We start from the raw sequence: 14,163 nt of genomic DNA, 5'->3' as shown, positions 1-14,163 counted from the left end.
TTAAGAGACACTTTGTCAATTTTGTGACTGAAGAGACTTTCTACAAATAAATACAAAAGTTAAAAAAAAAAGGAAATCAATACGGGGTACCTGGAGACTCCGTTGGTTGAGCGTCCAACTCTTGATTTCACCTTGGATCATGATCTTGCAGACATGGGTTCGACCCCCATGAGGGGCTATGCACTAAGTGCGGAGACTGCTTGGGATTCTCTCTCTCTCTCTCTCTCTCTCTCTCTCTCTCTTTCTTTCCCTCCCCGCTTATGCTCTCTCTCTCAAAATAAATAAATAAACATTAAAAAAAAAGAAACCAATATAGTAGTTTGCCTTTATCCACTCTTTTGTTTTCGGTGTTTTCAGTTACATGCAGTCAACCACAGTCCAGACTCAGATGATTCTCCTGACATACTGTCAGAAGTTCAGTAGTAGCCTAATGATAGATCACAGTGCCTACATCATTCCCCTCACTTCATCTCCTCATGTAGGCATTTTATCATCTCACATCATCACAAGAAGGGTGAGTAAAGTACAAGATATTTTAAGAGAGACATCTCATTCACATAACTTATTACAGTATATTATTATAGTGTTACATGTTATTATTAGTTGTGGTTAGTCTCTTACTGTGCTTCATTTAAACATTAGACTTTATCATAGGAAAAAGCATAGTATATATAGGGTTTGGTATATATGCAATTTCAGCCATCCCTGAGGGTCCTGGAACATAACCTCCTCAGATAAAGGAGCAGTAGTATAATTTTAAAGCACAATCTTCTTTTATACCTTTGCCCATTCTATTTTCTCCTGAATTTACTTCTCTACCTCTCGACTTACGGTTTCTTTCTTATTTCTTAAGATAACCTTCAGCATTCCTGCCATCAAGGAGTGTGTGATCTAGTGGGAGTAAAGACAGTCATTAATGAAATAATAAATTAACAAAAGATGCAATATCATAACTCTAAATGGTTCAATGAAGGGAAGATATAGAAGTAAATAACAGAGAGGCCTAACTTTGAAGAGTCAGGGATAGTTTCCCTGAGGGAGGGGTGTCGGAGGACACCCCTGAAGGATTAGTATGAGTTAATCAGGCGTGAAGTAGATACAAGAATGTTTCAGGGCAAGAGAACAGATTCATAGAACAAGTAGTATAAGTCAGCAAACTGCTCTTGAGAAGGTGAAAAAAAGAAGCCAGTGTGACTAGTGCAGAGAGAAGAGGAGGAAGCATAGTTTAAGAAGTGTCTGGGGCAAAACCATGCAGGATCTTAAGTTACTGGAAAAACTTTACCTTAATAGGCAACCATTGAAGTATTTGAAGTTTGTGGTGGGGTTAAGTGGGGACAGCGAAGGATGGGTGTGCGAAACCACTAGATTTGCATTTTTGTAGAGGTGATACACTCACATGGCTCAAAAATCAAACTATTAAATAAAGTCATTCCTTATATTTGAAAGTAAAGTTCCAACAAGACATACTTATAGATTGGAGGAAAAGAAATAGAGAAAAGTGGATGATTTTAAGAGACAGCCTGGAGGTGATTTCTATGAATATTTTGTGATAAATAGGACCCAGGTAGCGAGTAGGAAGGAGATGTTAGGAATGCTCCCTAGATTTCTGCCCTAACAAGAATAGTTTAAAAACATCAAGATCCACATTTAATGGTTTGAAGATAGCATATTAAGATCACAAAATTATTTAAAGTTATGATGGAATTTTACATGCCACACACAGGGACATTTACATTTGCATATTCTTATTACGTGTAGATATAAATGTCTCAGGAATATCTGTGATACCTTAATTCTCCAAAATAAGCATTCAAAACTTATTTATTCATTCAATGAAGTAGGTTATTTATAGGGTAAACATTTGAAACTCCTCATAGAGTGGCCACATGTCATCTGTATTTTGGAAAACACCAAGAGGCACTATTCAAACGGACTATGTTGTGTAGAACACCCTCTGGGGCTGGGTAGTATACTATTTTCATGACCCCACAACCTTTGTTCCTATTACCAGGGTAAGATAATAAATGAGTTTAGACAGACCAGCCTAGTGAAGTTTTCTACAATGTAGCTAGCCTCTCTGATTTACCCCACTGTCTCTCAGTTAGGTTTCTAACTGAGTGTGGGAAGAGAAAGATATGCATTGAACGCCTGGATTGAGAAACATTCTGTCAGAACACTACTTCCCAAGATACTTTCATGACAAGCATGCAGAGAACGTTTTAATCCCAGAGAAATAAATAATTAGCTTCTAAAAAGGCAGAGGTCTTTTATACCCTCGGTCCATCTGGATGAAGACAAAGGTCACTGTGTTCTGCACTGAACTGACCACATACCATTCTCTAAAGTGACATAAACAATCAAATATAGCGTGTTGCTTTGTAATATTAGAAAATGAAATTTTAAAAATGTAAGATTTATATTATAAATATTTTAAACAAAATAATGAAATGTATTCAACAGATTATGCCTAATCTCCTGCTTTCATTCTACAATTACATATATCTTCACCTTACACTCAGAGAGCTGTTCAAAAGAAAAGTTAAGATAATGTTAGTTAGAACTTTCCTTCACATATAACCCCAAATAAAATATAATTAACTTCCCTGGAAAGTTAAAAATGATTTCCAAAACATAATTGTGATTTAATAAAACTTCGCATATATGTATGTACATATATAAAGGTATAGAGAGTTGTAGACACCATAAACTTAATTGTAGATGATATTGTAGGGATACAGAATATGAGCTGATGAGGAAAAATAAGTTTTCATTTATTTATTTTTGAGAGAGAGAGTGCAAGTGAGCGAGGAAGAGAGACAGAAAGAGAGAGAGAGAGAGAGAGAGAGGGAGAGAGAGAGAATCCCACAAGGTGCAGAGAGAGCAGGAGAGAGAGTGCAGACCCCGGAGCAGGGTGCAAGCTCATGAACCGTGGGATCATGACCTGAGTCAAAATCGGATGCTTTCATCAACTGCACCACCCAGGTGCCCTGAAAAAAAATTTTTTAAATGCTGCAGTGTGTTTCTAGAGAGAAATAATTAATCAAAATCACTATGATTTACAGGTAATTTCCCTAGTTTTGATCCCCTGGATCTATAATCAATTTACAGTCAGGCCTGAACAAACTTGAGCAAGTCTGATTCACATTATATAGTGGATTTTGAAAAAAAAATGTACTTGAAGCTACCAGGCGGGATAAGGGTACTTCTCGGCATTTGGTTTTCTCTTCAGTTAATAAGTCTCATTACCTATTTAGCATGTGCACAGCATGGTTTTCTTCCTCATAAACTGTTCTTCACTTTGACATAAAGTACAACCCTGTTCCCCAAAGCCATTGACAAACATCTAAGTTTAACTCACCACATTGTGGGCAAAAGAAGGATATTTTCAAATGAAGGGGACAGCATACATGATCACATTTCAATTAAGAAAATAAAACAGAAAAAAAATTCCCCAAGTATAAATTGATTTGAAATAAGCGTTTTGTGTTGGCTCCATCTCCAAAGTTATTTTCTCAGGTACTACTTATTATGCATTCAATATTGACTTGTAAATTTTTAAAATTTTTTTAATGTTTATTTATTTTTGAGAGAGAGACAGAGCACGAGCAGGAGAGGGGCAGAGAACGAGGGAGACATAGAATCTGAAGCAGGCTCCAGGCTCTGAGCTGTCAGCAGAGCCCCACATGGGTTTGAGCCCATGGACTGCGAGATCATGACCTGAGCCTCAGCTGGACACTTAACCGACTGAGCCATCCAGGCACCCCTGACTTGCAAATTTTTAAAAGCGAACTTGTAATAACAATTATATGTGAACAACACGCTGACCAGCATTTTCGTATGGGGTTCATATGGCTGAACTTATTTCTGAAGAACTTTTTAAAGGCAGTTAAAAGCATGCCAAACAAGTCACATCTAACACTTGCATTTGAATTTTACATAGCAAGGTAAGGTTACTATTTTCTCTTCGTGGAGAGACAATACTTTGTAGCAGACAATACTCACACTAAGAAATAATCTTTTGGTTTGAGTTGCTCGAGATAAAACTTCTGAAAGTAAAATGAATATGAAATACTACACTGCAAGTAAGACACTCTGTGTGTATTATGTATATTCAGTAAAATATTACATTAAATCTTTGATCGTTGCCAGAAATTTTAAAATTCTGAGAAGAGAGAAGTCAAACTTGAAGAGAAATATCTCCATAAATTAGCAAAGTAAAAGGTCATCTGCTCATAATCATTGGAGGAAATACATATCCGTGATCCAACTGGTGCAGACAGTTCCTGCAGATCTGCAGGCAAATTCTTACCTTGACAGGTGCCATTTTTCTCCTCATATCCTGCCTTGCACATGCATTTCCCGATGGGCACCAGCCACTCCCCTTCAGCGCTGCAGTGCATTTTGGGTGGTTCGTCTGTCACAGAATGGTTGACACAGGAACCTGACACTTCAAGCAACTGCGAGGAGTCAGCTCCAGTGATTGTGTCAGGGAACACAGCCAAGTGACGTACCACAGAAGGGCATTTTTTATAGTACACACGCACAGAAACCAGAGCAATGCAAGCACCCACATCTTGAAAGGCAAGATAAAATCCTTTCTTGCTTAGAGGTCCTACATCTCTGACCTCTGTATTCAGTTTCATAACGCGGTCACCAAGATCAAGCTCTGTAAAGCTTTCATCGGCAGCAATGGTATCAATTTTGATGTACTGGTTTTCCTTGATGTTTCTCCCATTCTCATCATCCGACTCAAAGTAATACATGTTAAAGGTTTCCTTACAGGTTCCCAATCCTCCAGGAAGACTGTTGCAGTCACGCAGAGTAAACTTGAGTTCTATAAAGATTCTGGAAGCACCTTCATTGGAAATCCAACTGGTCAAAAGCCAGTTATTCTGATTCTGTTCCATAACTTTGCATACTTGGTATGTGTGGATAGGGGCATAATTTTCATCAACTTCGCCAATCTCTTCCCACTATATAATGTAAAATAGAAAGAAATTTTTTTTTAATATTTAGAAAATAGATAGTAAACATAGTCAAAGGAAACTATTTCAGATCTAGAAATTTCTGCCACCTTCCTCTATGGTATCAGAAGAGGAAGCTCTATAATGAGAACTTTAAAGATACCTTTTAGATTAAGTAAATTAATAGCACATTAGTCACTGTAACTCAAAAGTTAACACACACATATTTCAGGGGAAAAAGAGCATGTATTTCAGAGAAAAAGAAGAAAACTGCATGTGGGTACAGTTAACAAGCAGTGAAAGGATGTATATTTGGAAGAAAGTGAAGTATAAAAGCTAAGAAAGTAGATAAAATGTGACAGAAAAAAGAAGTACATTTAAAAAAAGACAACAGTAAAAAAGCAGTAAATATGGAAAAGAAGGGATAAGGAAACATGTGAATCCACATTTATTTAATTCTGGCATGTTACAAATAACACATCAATGTAATAAAATGTGAGAGAAAATTCATTACTTTAAAAATTAAAAATAGATGCTTATTTCATTGAACCAATCTGTTTAGGATTCTTTTGCAAATTGGATAGCTAAACTTATTCATAGATTTATCTATGAAATATAAGCCTAGAGACATATAAAATAGAGACAAAAATTATATATGAAGAGCCTTGTCATTTTGAATACTGAGTTCTTATTATATCCTGGGAATGCATTAATTCTTTTTACCAACTCATTATTTTATGAATAATGACATTAAGAGTTTGGAATATATATAAGGTATAGAAAAAATTAAGCATGATTTATATAGCTTCCAAAATATTAGGTCAAAGAGATCTAAACTTACCTCTTTCCCAATAAAATTCCAGCTTTTAGACTTTCAGTGTACCATAATCACTTTCTAAACAATATAGAACCAAGTTTTTATTCTCCATAAGGATGTTATTATAATTTAAGGAAGTCTTTTAAACTTGTACAGAATCTGTGTACAAAACTGTGTGTATGTATGTATATATATATATATATATATATATATATATATATATCCTTAAAAATGACCCTGAAACACAAAGAGCATTGAAATCATACTGACTTTCAATAAATCCAGAGTTTGATTTCAGACTTTAAATATTATAGATAATAAACTTCATAAACTTCATCTCTTTAGACATGAATTTAAATAGAGCATTATTTCTTGATTCTGCTCAACTGACAAAGATGTGAAAAATGTGGAGTCACAAGGGATGCACATAAATCGTGTACCTCAGATGGTCCCTCTCAAAATTCTAGCTGCCATCAGACAAGCATAAGTAAAATGTGCTAATGAGCAAAAACTGCTGAGCTCCTTAAATTCACAAGAGAAAGACATCAAGATTTTATCTTAACCACTTTCACATCATGGTGTTATGTGAAGCCTTAGTTCTTTCATTTAATCTCACTTTTGTCTTCTCTCAAAATGTACATAAACTCTACTTAGCCTCGGATTTCCAAAACAGCTTTCTATTTCAGCAATCTGTCACTAAACTATTTACATTAGCTTCCTGAAGTGATCCAGCTATAAATCTCTTTATTATAAATGGTTATTGAATGCCATTATTAATATTTCATGCAAAAGAGCACATCGACTAACCAAATAAAAATAATACAAATGATCAACTTACTGTACCAAAACTAAATAGATATATATTCTTTGAATTAGTAAAATGGAAAATGGCATCAACAAATTTTTTCTCTGAAAAAAAGAAAATCAAAATGCTATATTATCTGTTTTAGATTATTTTATCACAGTCTTCCAATACAAAACACAGATTTCAAATCTTTGACCTTAAATCATTTACAAAAAAAAAAAAACTATTTCTGCATCATATATTCCAATAGAACACTGCTAGCAAGTAGGAGGAATTGGACAAGTAAGAGCAATCAGAGAAACAGCATCTTCCAGGATTATAAATTAAGCAATTCAGTCTTTGTACAAAGTCCAAGGTACCACAAATATTATTAAAAATGCAAGCCAAGCAGCACTCGACAAGACAGCTTAATAGTTACTGCTTCAGGTGATAATTTCAAAGTATGTGCATAAGCAGCTACTTCTCCGAATATTCTTAATTAAGAAGAGAAAAACTATAATTTTCTTTGATGTTATAATCTATCATGGTGGGATTTTATTTATTTTTTCTTTTCAAGTGTCCAAAATATAAATGGAGGCTCACATTTTCTATTTTTAATGAGGGAACAGAAAGACTTTAATTTAAATAATTATAGCCATAAGCCATTCAGAGAATCAACTGGGTAATACATACATTTTCCCATAAATATCTGCTCCTATGTACAGCAATATGCTAAGAAACAGACAAAAAAATCATTTATTTTGGTTTGAGTAGTTGAAATAGAACTTTGAATTCTTACAAGTTTTCTTCCTTTTTAATACCAAGTGGGCCTCTTGCTATCCTCAGCAAAAAATAATATCAATGAGGAAGAAACAAAGGGGTGAAAAGAAAGTAACACAAACCAAGAAATTAAGAATGTGGCAGGTCTATTCCTAGACACTTTGGCAAATGTCATGTCAAGGAAACTGTAGTGGTTTAATGAAGGCCACGGACAGAAAACATGGTATTTTGGGTTCAGTTTTGTTGAATCGTTATGATCCCATGGTTTAATAAAAGTATTTGTTGCTCCTTGATTACTACAAGCAATGTGCCTGGACATTTTGGAAACACGATCACTGCAATATGGTGGCTGTAGTCCTTTCTTCAGGTCTGGCCACTCCTCAAGAGCCATCCTCCGATCCCATATTTTTCTCTACATTTGTTTCCTCCTTACTCACATTTCTTTGTTTTAAGATTAAATAACTGGTTTTACACAGTCAGCTTAGGCTGACTTGATTTCTTTCCCAGATGTTTGGGCTTGCTCCTTTTCCTGCTGGGCACTAAAATCTCTAAGTCAGTTGCATTCCAATCCTATGCCTGACCTGGCATCACAAGCCAGCCATAGTCATCAGAGCAGTGGCGAACAAAAAGACTTCTTTTAATATTCATATGTGTATCAAAATAAACATACAAAAGTTGGAGTTACCGACTTTTCCTACCCAAAGCATTAAGAACTACATTTTAAAAAAAAATTTTTAAACGTTTATTTATTTTTGAGAGAGACAGAGACAGAAGGCGAGTGGGTTGAGGCAGAGAGAAAGGCACAGAATCTGAAGCAGGCTCCAGGTTCTGAGCTGTCAGCACAGAGCCTGACACTGTGCTCAAACTCAGGAGCTGTGAGATCATGACCTGAGCCAAAGTCGGACGCTCAACTGACTGAGCCACCCAGGAGACCCAAGAACTACTTTTTCCTTGACCACCTTTCTCATTGGGCTAGTAGGTTTCTTGCCCCAAGCTCTGATGGTCTCTTACCTTGTCAGCGAGGCTCCCATTTACTATCCTCTAGCCTATACTTCACATCTCTTTCCTTCAGAACTTAAAAGTACTGTCTCAGGACACACAACCCAGCTGGCACCTTCCCTTATATTCCATCTTCAAATACACAGTAGGAATCATCATGTGAACAGTCTCGATTTGGACCTTGCAAGTTATCATGGGGTGCTTATTGCCCAGTTCTGTTTTCAACATTGTGTTTCTATGTATCTTTCTTCCACAGAAGGAAGTAAAGAGACCTAAATAGAAATATGTGATTGGTTTTGTACGGAGGAAATATTATCAGTCTGAAGCCCCAGTTATAATCTCTGCTCTTACCTTACGTAGATACATAAACCGAGACCCCACCACTGGCACTGGTTACACAAACTATAGAGAGAATTGAAACTCTCTATCCCAGTCATTTAATGTTTAATATAAAATATTAGAAGGGATCTTAAGATATCTGGACCTACTGTTCATTTTAGAAATGAGAAAATTGAAAACTAGACAAAAGAAAAGATTTTCTCAAACTCACAGATGACAACCCTGTCCATCTGACCATCCCCTCTACCTGTGTCTACATCTGTCTTCTTCTTGGCACATTTCTGTCCTTGGTGTGAATATTTGTGTGTGGGATTCCTTGATTCACTATCATCAACTGCTACCCCAGTAGGTAAAAATGAAATTCACATTTTTTTCAGCATCATATAACTATAAACTTTTCTTTTCTTCTTTTCTTTTACTCTTTTCAATTTCTCTTTCTTTCTTTTCCTTTCCTTTTTTTCTTTCCTTTTCTTTCTTTTCTTTTCTTTTCTTTTCTCTTTTCTTTTCTTTCTTTGTTTCTTTATTTTCTTTCTTTTTCTTCCTTCCTTTCTCCCTCAGTATACACACACACATATATTTTTAATACTCTGAAACACAAATATGAGAGTAGAGATTTAGTTGCCTTGTTCTCTACTATATCTCAGAGTCTGATACCACAGGGCACAGATTAGCACACCTGATAAATATTTCATATGAATGAATATCAAACATGTATACATTCCTTAGCCCAGAGATCTGCTAATTCAAAATATGAAATAATTCAAACATGGTAAATAAATGGTCGCATGATTTGTCTTCTGTGTTTGTTTGAATAATGATACAATTTGTTCTGCGTAAACTGTCTGAATTTTATAAATTTAAAAAAGAAAGACAGCTTATAAATTCATGTTTTTTTGAAAATTAGTCTTCAATATAAAGCTCTAAGCATTTAAGGCATTTTCTTTATTTTAATAATTCATACAATTACTTTGAGTTCAGTTTTGTATATCAACCTGTAGAACTATTTTTCATTAGCATCACATTTTAAAATTTTAACATATAGATCAGTTTAGATATCTTATTTTTTACCATAATATGTTTTAAAATATTGTTTTCACTTTCACTCACTTTCTTCACTATTCTATACATATATACAAATTAAATTAAAAATCCAGAATATAGCATATCAGTTAGTGGCACTATACTTTATTTCATATTTCAGTCAAACAATATTAGGACTCTCTTAGTGATCCTCTTTGGCAGAGTAGTATAAAAATACAGTTAAGAATCAATTACTTCTAGTTTTACTCTGAATACCCAAAGTATAACTTTGTAGCAATATCTTGTTTACTACATGTTTCTTTGAATATAGGAATAATTGCCTATTATCCTTTAATATCACAATATTTTATATGATGCCTTTTGTTTTTTTTTGTTTGTTTATTTATTTATTTATTTTTAAGACAGAGAGAGACAGAGCATGAGTGGGATGAGGCAGAGAGAGAGGGAGGCACAGAATCTGAAGCAGGCTCCAGGCTCTGAGCTGTCAGCACAGAGCCCAACCCGGGGCTCGAACTCACGAACCGTGAGATCATGACCTGAGCTGAAGTTGGATGCTCAACCGACTGAGCTACCCAGGCGCCCTAAGCATGATGCCTTTTGAAATGCTCCAAAAAGAAATTAATTCCAGGCTTCCCATTATATTTAAAATACATTTAGATGTCATCTGCTATGATTTGCAGCGTGTGTGTGTGTGTGTGTGTGTGTGTGTGTGTGTGTGTATCTGAGTGTTGTATGTTTGCTAACTTCACTGAAAGGAATCTCATCTAAAATTACTAATTAGCTGTTGTTTTTAAAAGAGCAGTACCTTTCCATAATCTTAGAAAGTGCCTGGGAAATAGTTTGACAATGTGCCCAAATTTGGAGGTAAAGCACTTAACCTATTATAACTAGTGAGCAACACATTCCAATTGTTACCTCATAATATGTTTACTTAAAGTATAGAATTTCTGGAAGCTTCCTGCTACGCAAAAATCAGAGGAAATACAATAGAAAATAATCATAAACTTCAAACACACTAACGATGTTCATTATTTAATGTTATTTTTTTCTATTATTTTGGTCTACTATACTGATTAAAATTAGGTAAAATACATTCAAGTAAAGACCTAAATGAATTGTTTTTTTTTGTTTTGTTTTACCCAGGTGCATAATTAACAATTACTAATATTCTTCCCCATAACATTTTATAAGACTTACTATGCTCACATAAAATCATTATCTTTTTCCTCTCTGTTGGATGTATAATTGATCTCACTCATCTGGTGTGCCTGCAAAAGTCAGCCATAACCTAAGACATTCAATCCAGGACATTTCCTCTGAGAAAAACTAAGCCAGAAAATCCTCAAAGAATTAAGTGACTTAGGAACAAAATTAATGGCACAAAAAGTGAGGAATCCTATTATTGTTGGGACAAACTTTTTTTTTAATCTGATAGTTATTACTAACTTTTGATGTGTTACTATCAACTACAAACCATTCCTCATTAGGAAGAAATACTGTATTATTATGACTGGTGCATGTTGGGCATAAATAGGAGGTCCTAGTGGGCCTGCCTGTTCAATGGCTGCCCCATGCTTAAACACAGAGTCAAATAGGAGATCAAACTTCATCTTGTGTCATAATGCTTTGAAAAACATTTTGTTGTAATTCAGATGTAATCCTTGTAGATGTTAAAACCTCTCAACTAATATAGTACAGGAAGAAAAGCTTACAGCTACAGTGAGTCAACTGACAATTGAGAAAATTAATATTCTCATTACACACCACATGCATGACATAATCGTAAGGAACACAACTACATCATTTTGTAGATAAGTAAACGGAGCCTTAGAGTGATTGTCATACTAAGCAGTGCCACATTAATATGTCTAACATTGTTTTCTCCTATTGAAGGGATAAAGTTATAATGCATAAATTTTGGTGGCACTTGTGATCATTTTAGCCAACAAAAGAGAAAACTTGTCATAAACTAATAAACTAGGTAATTTTGTTTTCAAAAGATAAGATTGTGGGCTGTTGTTGTAAAATTACAACACACATCCTTCCTTGATCAATTTCCTCAATTTTGGATCAAGACCATGCACAGTCCTTTGAATAACAGAAGCATCTTGGTTTTTATGCACAATCATCAGGACAAAATTATTTAAAAGGAATAAATACATAGCATAGAGTTGCTATTTCCAAACTTCAATTTATCTAATAGCTATGGTTCTGTAGTAAATAAATATGACAAAATATATAGACTTTCTACAAAAATAATTTCAATCAACAATCTTATTCCATTTCCTCAATAATATCTTAGTGGAAAAAGATTGCAACAGATAGGCATTTGATGTACTTAAAACATCTTTAAAATTCACGAGTATGATATAGAAATACTGTTGGAAATGGCTCAGTTAATTTTCTGTGTAGGAATAAAGGTGAAGTCAATTACTTTATTGCCCATGGAATAGTACAAATATTTATGGGCTCAAACTCAATTCATGAAACAAATTAAAACACTTGAAAAAAACAGAAATTAAAATTTCAAGTTTGGGGCGCCTGTGTGGCGCAGTCGGTTAAGTGTCCGACTTCAGCCAGGTCACGATCTCGCGGTCCGGGAGTTCGAGCCCCGCGTCGGGCTCTGGGCTGATGGCTCAGAGCCTGGAGCCTGTTTCCGATTCTGTGTCTCCCTCTCTCTCTGCCCCTCCCCCGTTCATGCTCTGTCTCTCTCTGTCCCAAAAATAAATTTAAAAAAAATGAAAAAAAAAAAATTTCAAGTTTATATGAATATTTTCATAGGGAAATCCATAGACAATTGAGAATCTGTACACAGCACTAAACATGAATGGCAAAGAGTACATTTTTTCCCCTAGAAAAATAATTCATAGTTTTTTTTTCTTTAATGCTGCAGTCAGTAACTTTTTAAAAAAGGAAAGAATAAATGAAAAGAAAGAAAAAAATGAATTCTTCATTTGTTAAAAAAAAAGTATCCAAGTGCAGAAGAAATGAATTGGAGAGGGAAAAATCAAAAGGACCATATTAGACAAAATATTCACAGAAAAGGTCATGATTTTAGCAAAAATTAGTACTTCCTAGTAAATACTGTGATGAACATAATCTAAGAGCAAAATGTATATATCATGATTGCTTATAAATGAATTGTTATTCCTCATTTAAAAAGACATATACTAAATAGTTTCATATAAAATAATAAAAAAAAATGTCGTAAATACTTCAAGTTTTAAAATCTGGCTTTTTTCCTTCAAAAATTCACTTAGGAAAATGTATGGTCAATGGTCAATGATAATTTAAAAGGTAGCTAAGTGGGTAAGTATGCCTGAAATTAACAAACTAATAAACTGAATTAAAATCTTAAATGATCTCATTAGTGTTTCATTAAAAAGCAGTCCCATTAAATATGGTGCCTGTTATCTAGTTTGTCAGTGATTTTGTGCCATGAGCTATAATTTTAAAAGAAGCAAATAAAAACAAATAGATTTATAACCCTGTGATCTAGTTTAGGTCCATTTCAGTTACACTGTAAATGAACATCATGCTTAAGCTACAGTGGCTTACCACTATCTATTTTCTATCATGTTATACCAAAAGATGGTCAGTCCAACATTTGGTAACATGTAACACCGTGGGAATATTAATAGTCTTTCATGTGATATAACAAAAATGTTTATGTTACAATGAAAGTTCTATCCTTTCTGAAGAAATGCCCATGATCTCAATTACATACTTACTTAAGCAAGAATATATACTTAACTATGAATATTTTAAGATCTAAGAAGTCATATGTTTCTCCTGTTTCAGGATTTCACAGTGGACACACACATGTGTACATAAATACATGCACACACACACACACACACACACACACTAAAGAATTCCTTCATGACAGTCTCTGTGAGATGTTAGAAATGGTCTTCCTGGTGTTATTTAAATGTATATGGTCTCCGGGCGCCTGGGTGGCTGACTTCGGCTCAGGTCATGATCTCACGGTCTGTGAGTCCGAGCCCCGTGTCGGGCTCTGTGCTGACAGCTCAGAGCCTGGAGCCTGTTTCAGATTCTGTGTCTCCCTCTCTCTCTGTCCCTCCCCTGTTCATGCTCTGTCTCTCTCTGTCTCAAAAATTAATAAACGTTAAAAAAATTATTTTTAAAAATAAAAAAAATGTATATGGTCTCAATAATACTTAAAATTTCAGAGTGTCATTACTAATCTCTTTAATATAAATATTGTCCTCTCATAGCAGCTAAAAATTCTGTGGAGAAGCTTTCTTTTCCAAGCAACATGAAAGTTTCAGTAAATGAGAAAAAAAAAAGAAACTATTTTACTTGGGATTCAATTTAATGAAAATAAAGTATATTAACCTTTGGTGCACTTAATGTTTCAGGCAAAATAGATACAATTATATCCTTGCTATTCTGGCAAGAAAAATAAAGGTTTCAGT

The 14,163-nt window shown here is 34.6% G+C and overlaps 1 protein-coding gene across 5 annotated transcripts in view; it reads right to left on the bottom strand.

Moving 5' to 3' along the window:
• Positions 1-14,163, bottom strand: part of EPHA5 (EPH receptor A5) — a 349,973-nt gene that overhangs the window by 270,416 nt on the left and 65,394 nt on the right. For all 5 annotated transcript variants that reach the window (XM_043572581.1, XM_043572582.1, XM_043572578.1 and 2 more), the window contains exon 3: positions 4,310-4,973. In XM_043572581.1, coding sequence (XP_043428516.1) covers positions 4,310-4,973 — 664 coding nt within the window. The remainder of the gene's footprint in view (positions 1-4,309; positions 4,974-14,163) is intronic.

The sequence above is a fragment of the Prionailurus bengalensis genome, chromosome B1 (genome assembly GCF_016509475.1).
Source record: "Prionailurus bengalensis isolate Pbe53 chromosome B1, Fcat_Pben_1.1_paternal_pri, whole genome shotgun sequence".
NCBI lineage: Eukaryota > Metazoa > Chordata > Mammalia > Carnivora > Felidae > Prionailurus > Prionailurus bengalensis.
Note: the sequence above shows the minus strand (reverse complement) of the source record. Positions and strands in the feature narration are given on the sequence as shown.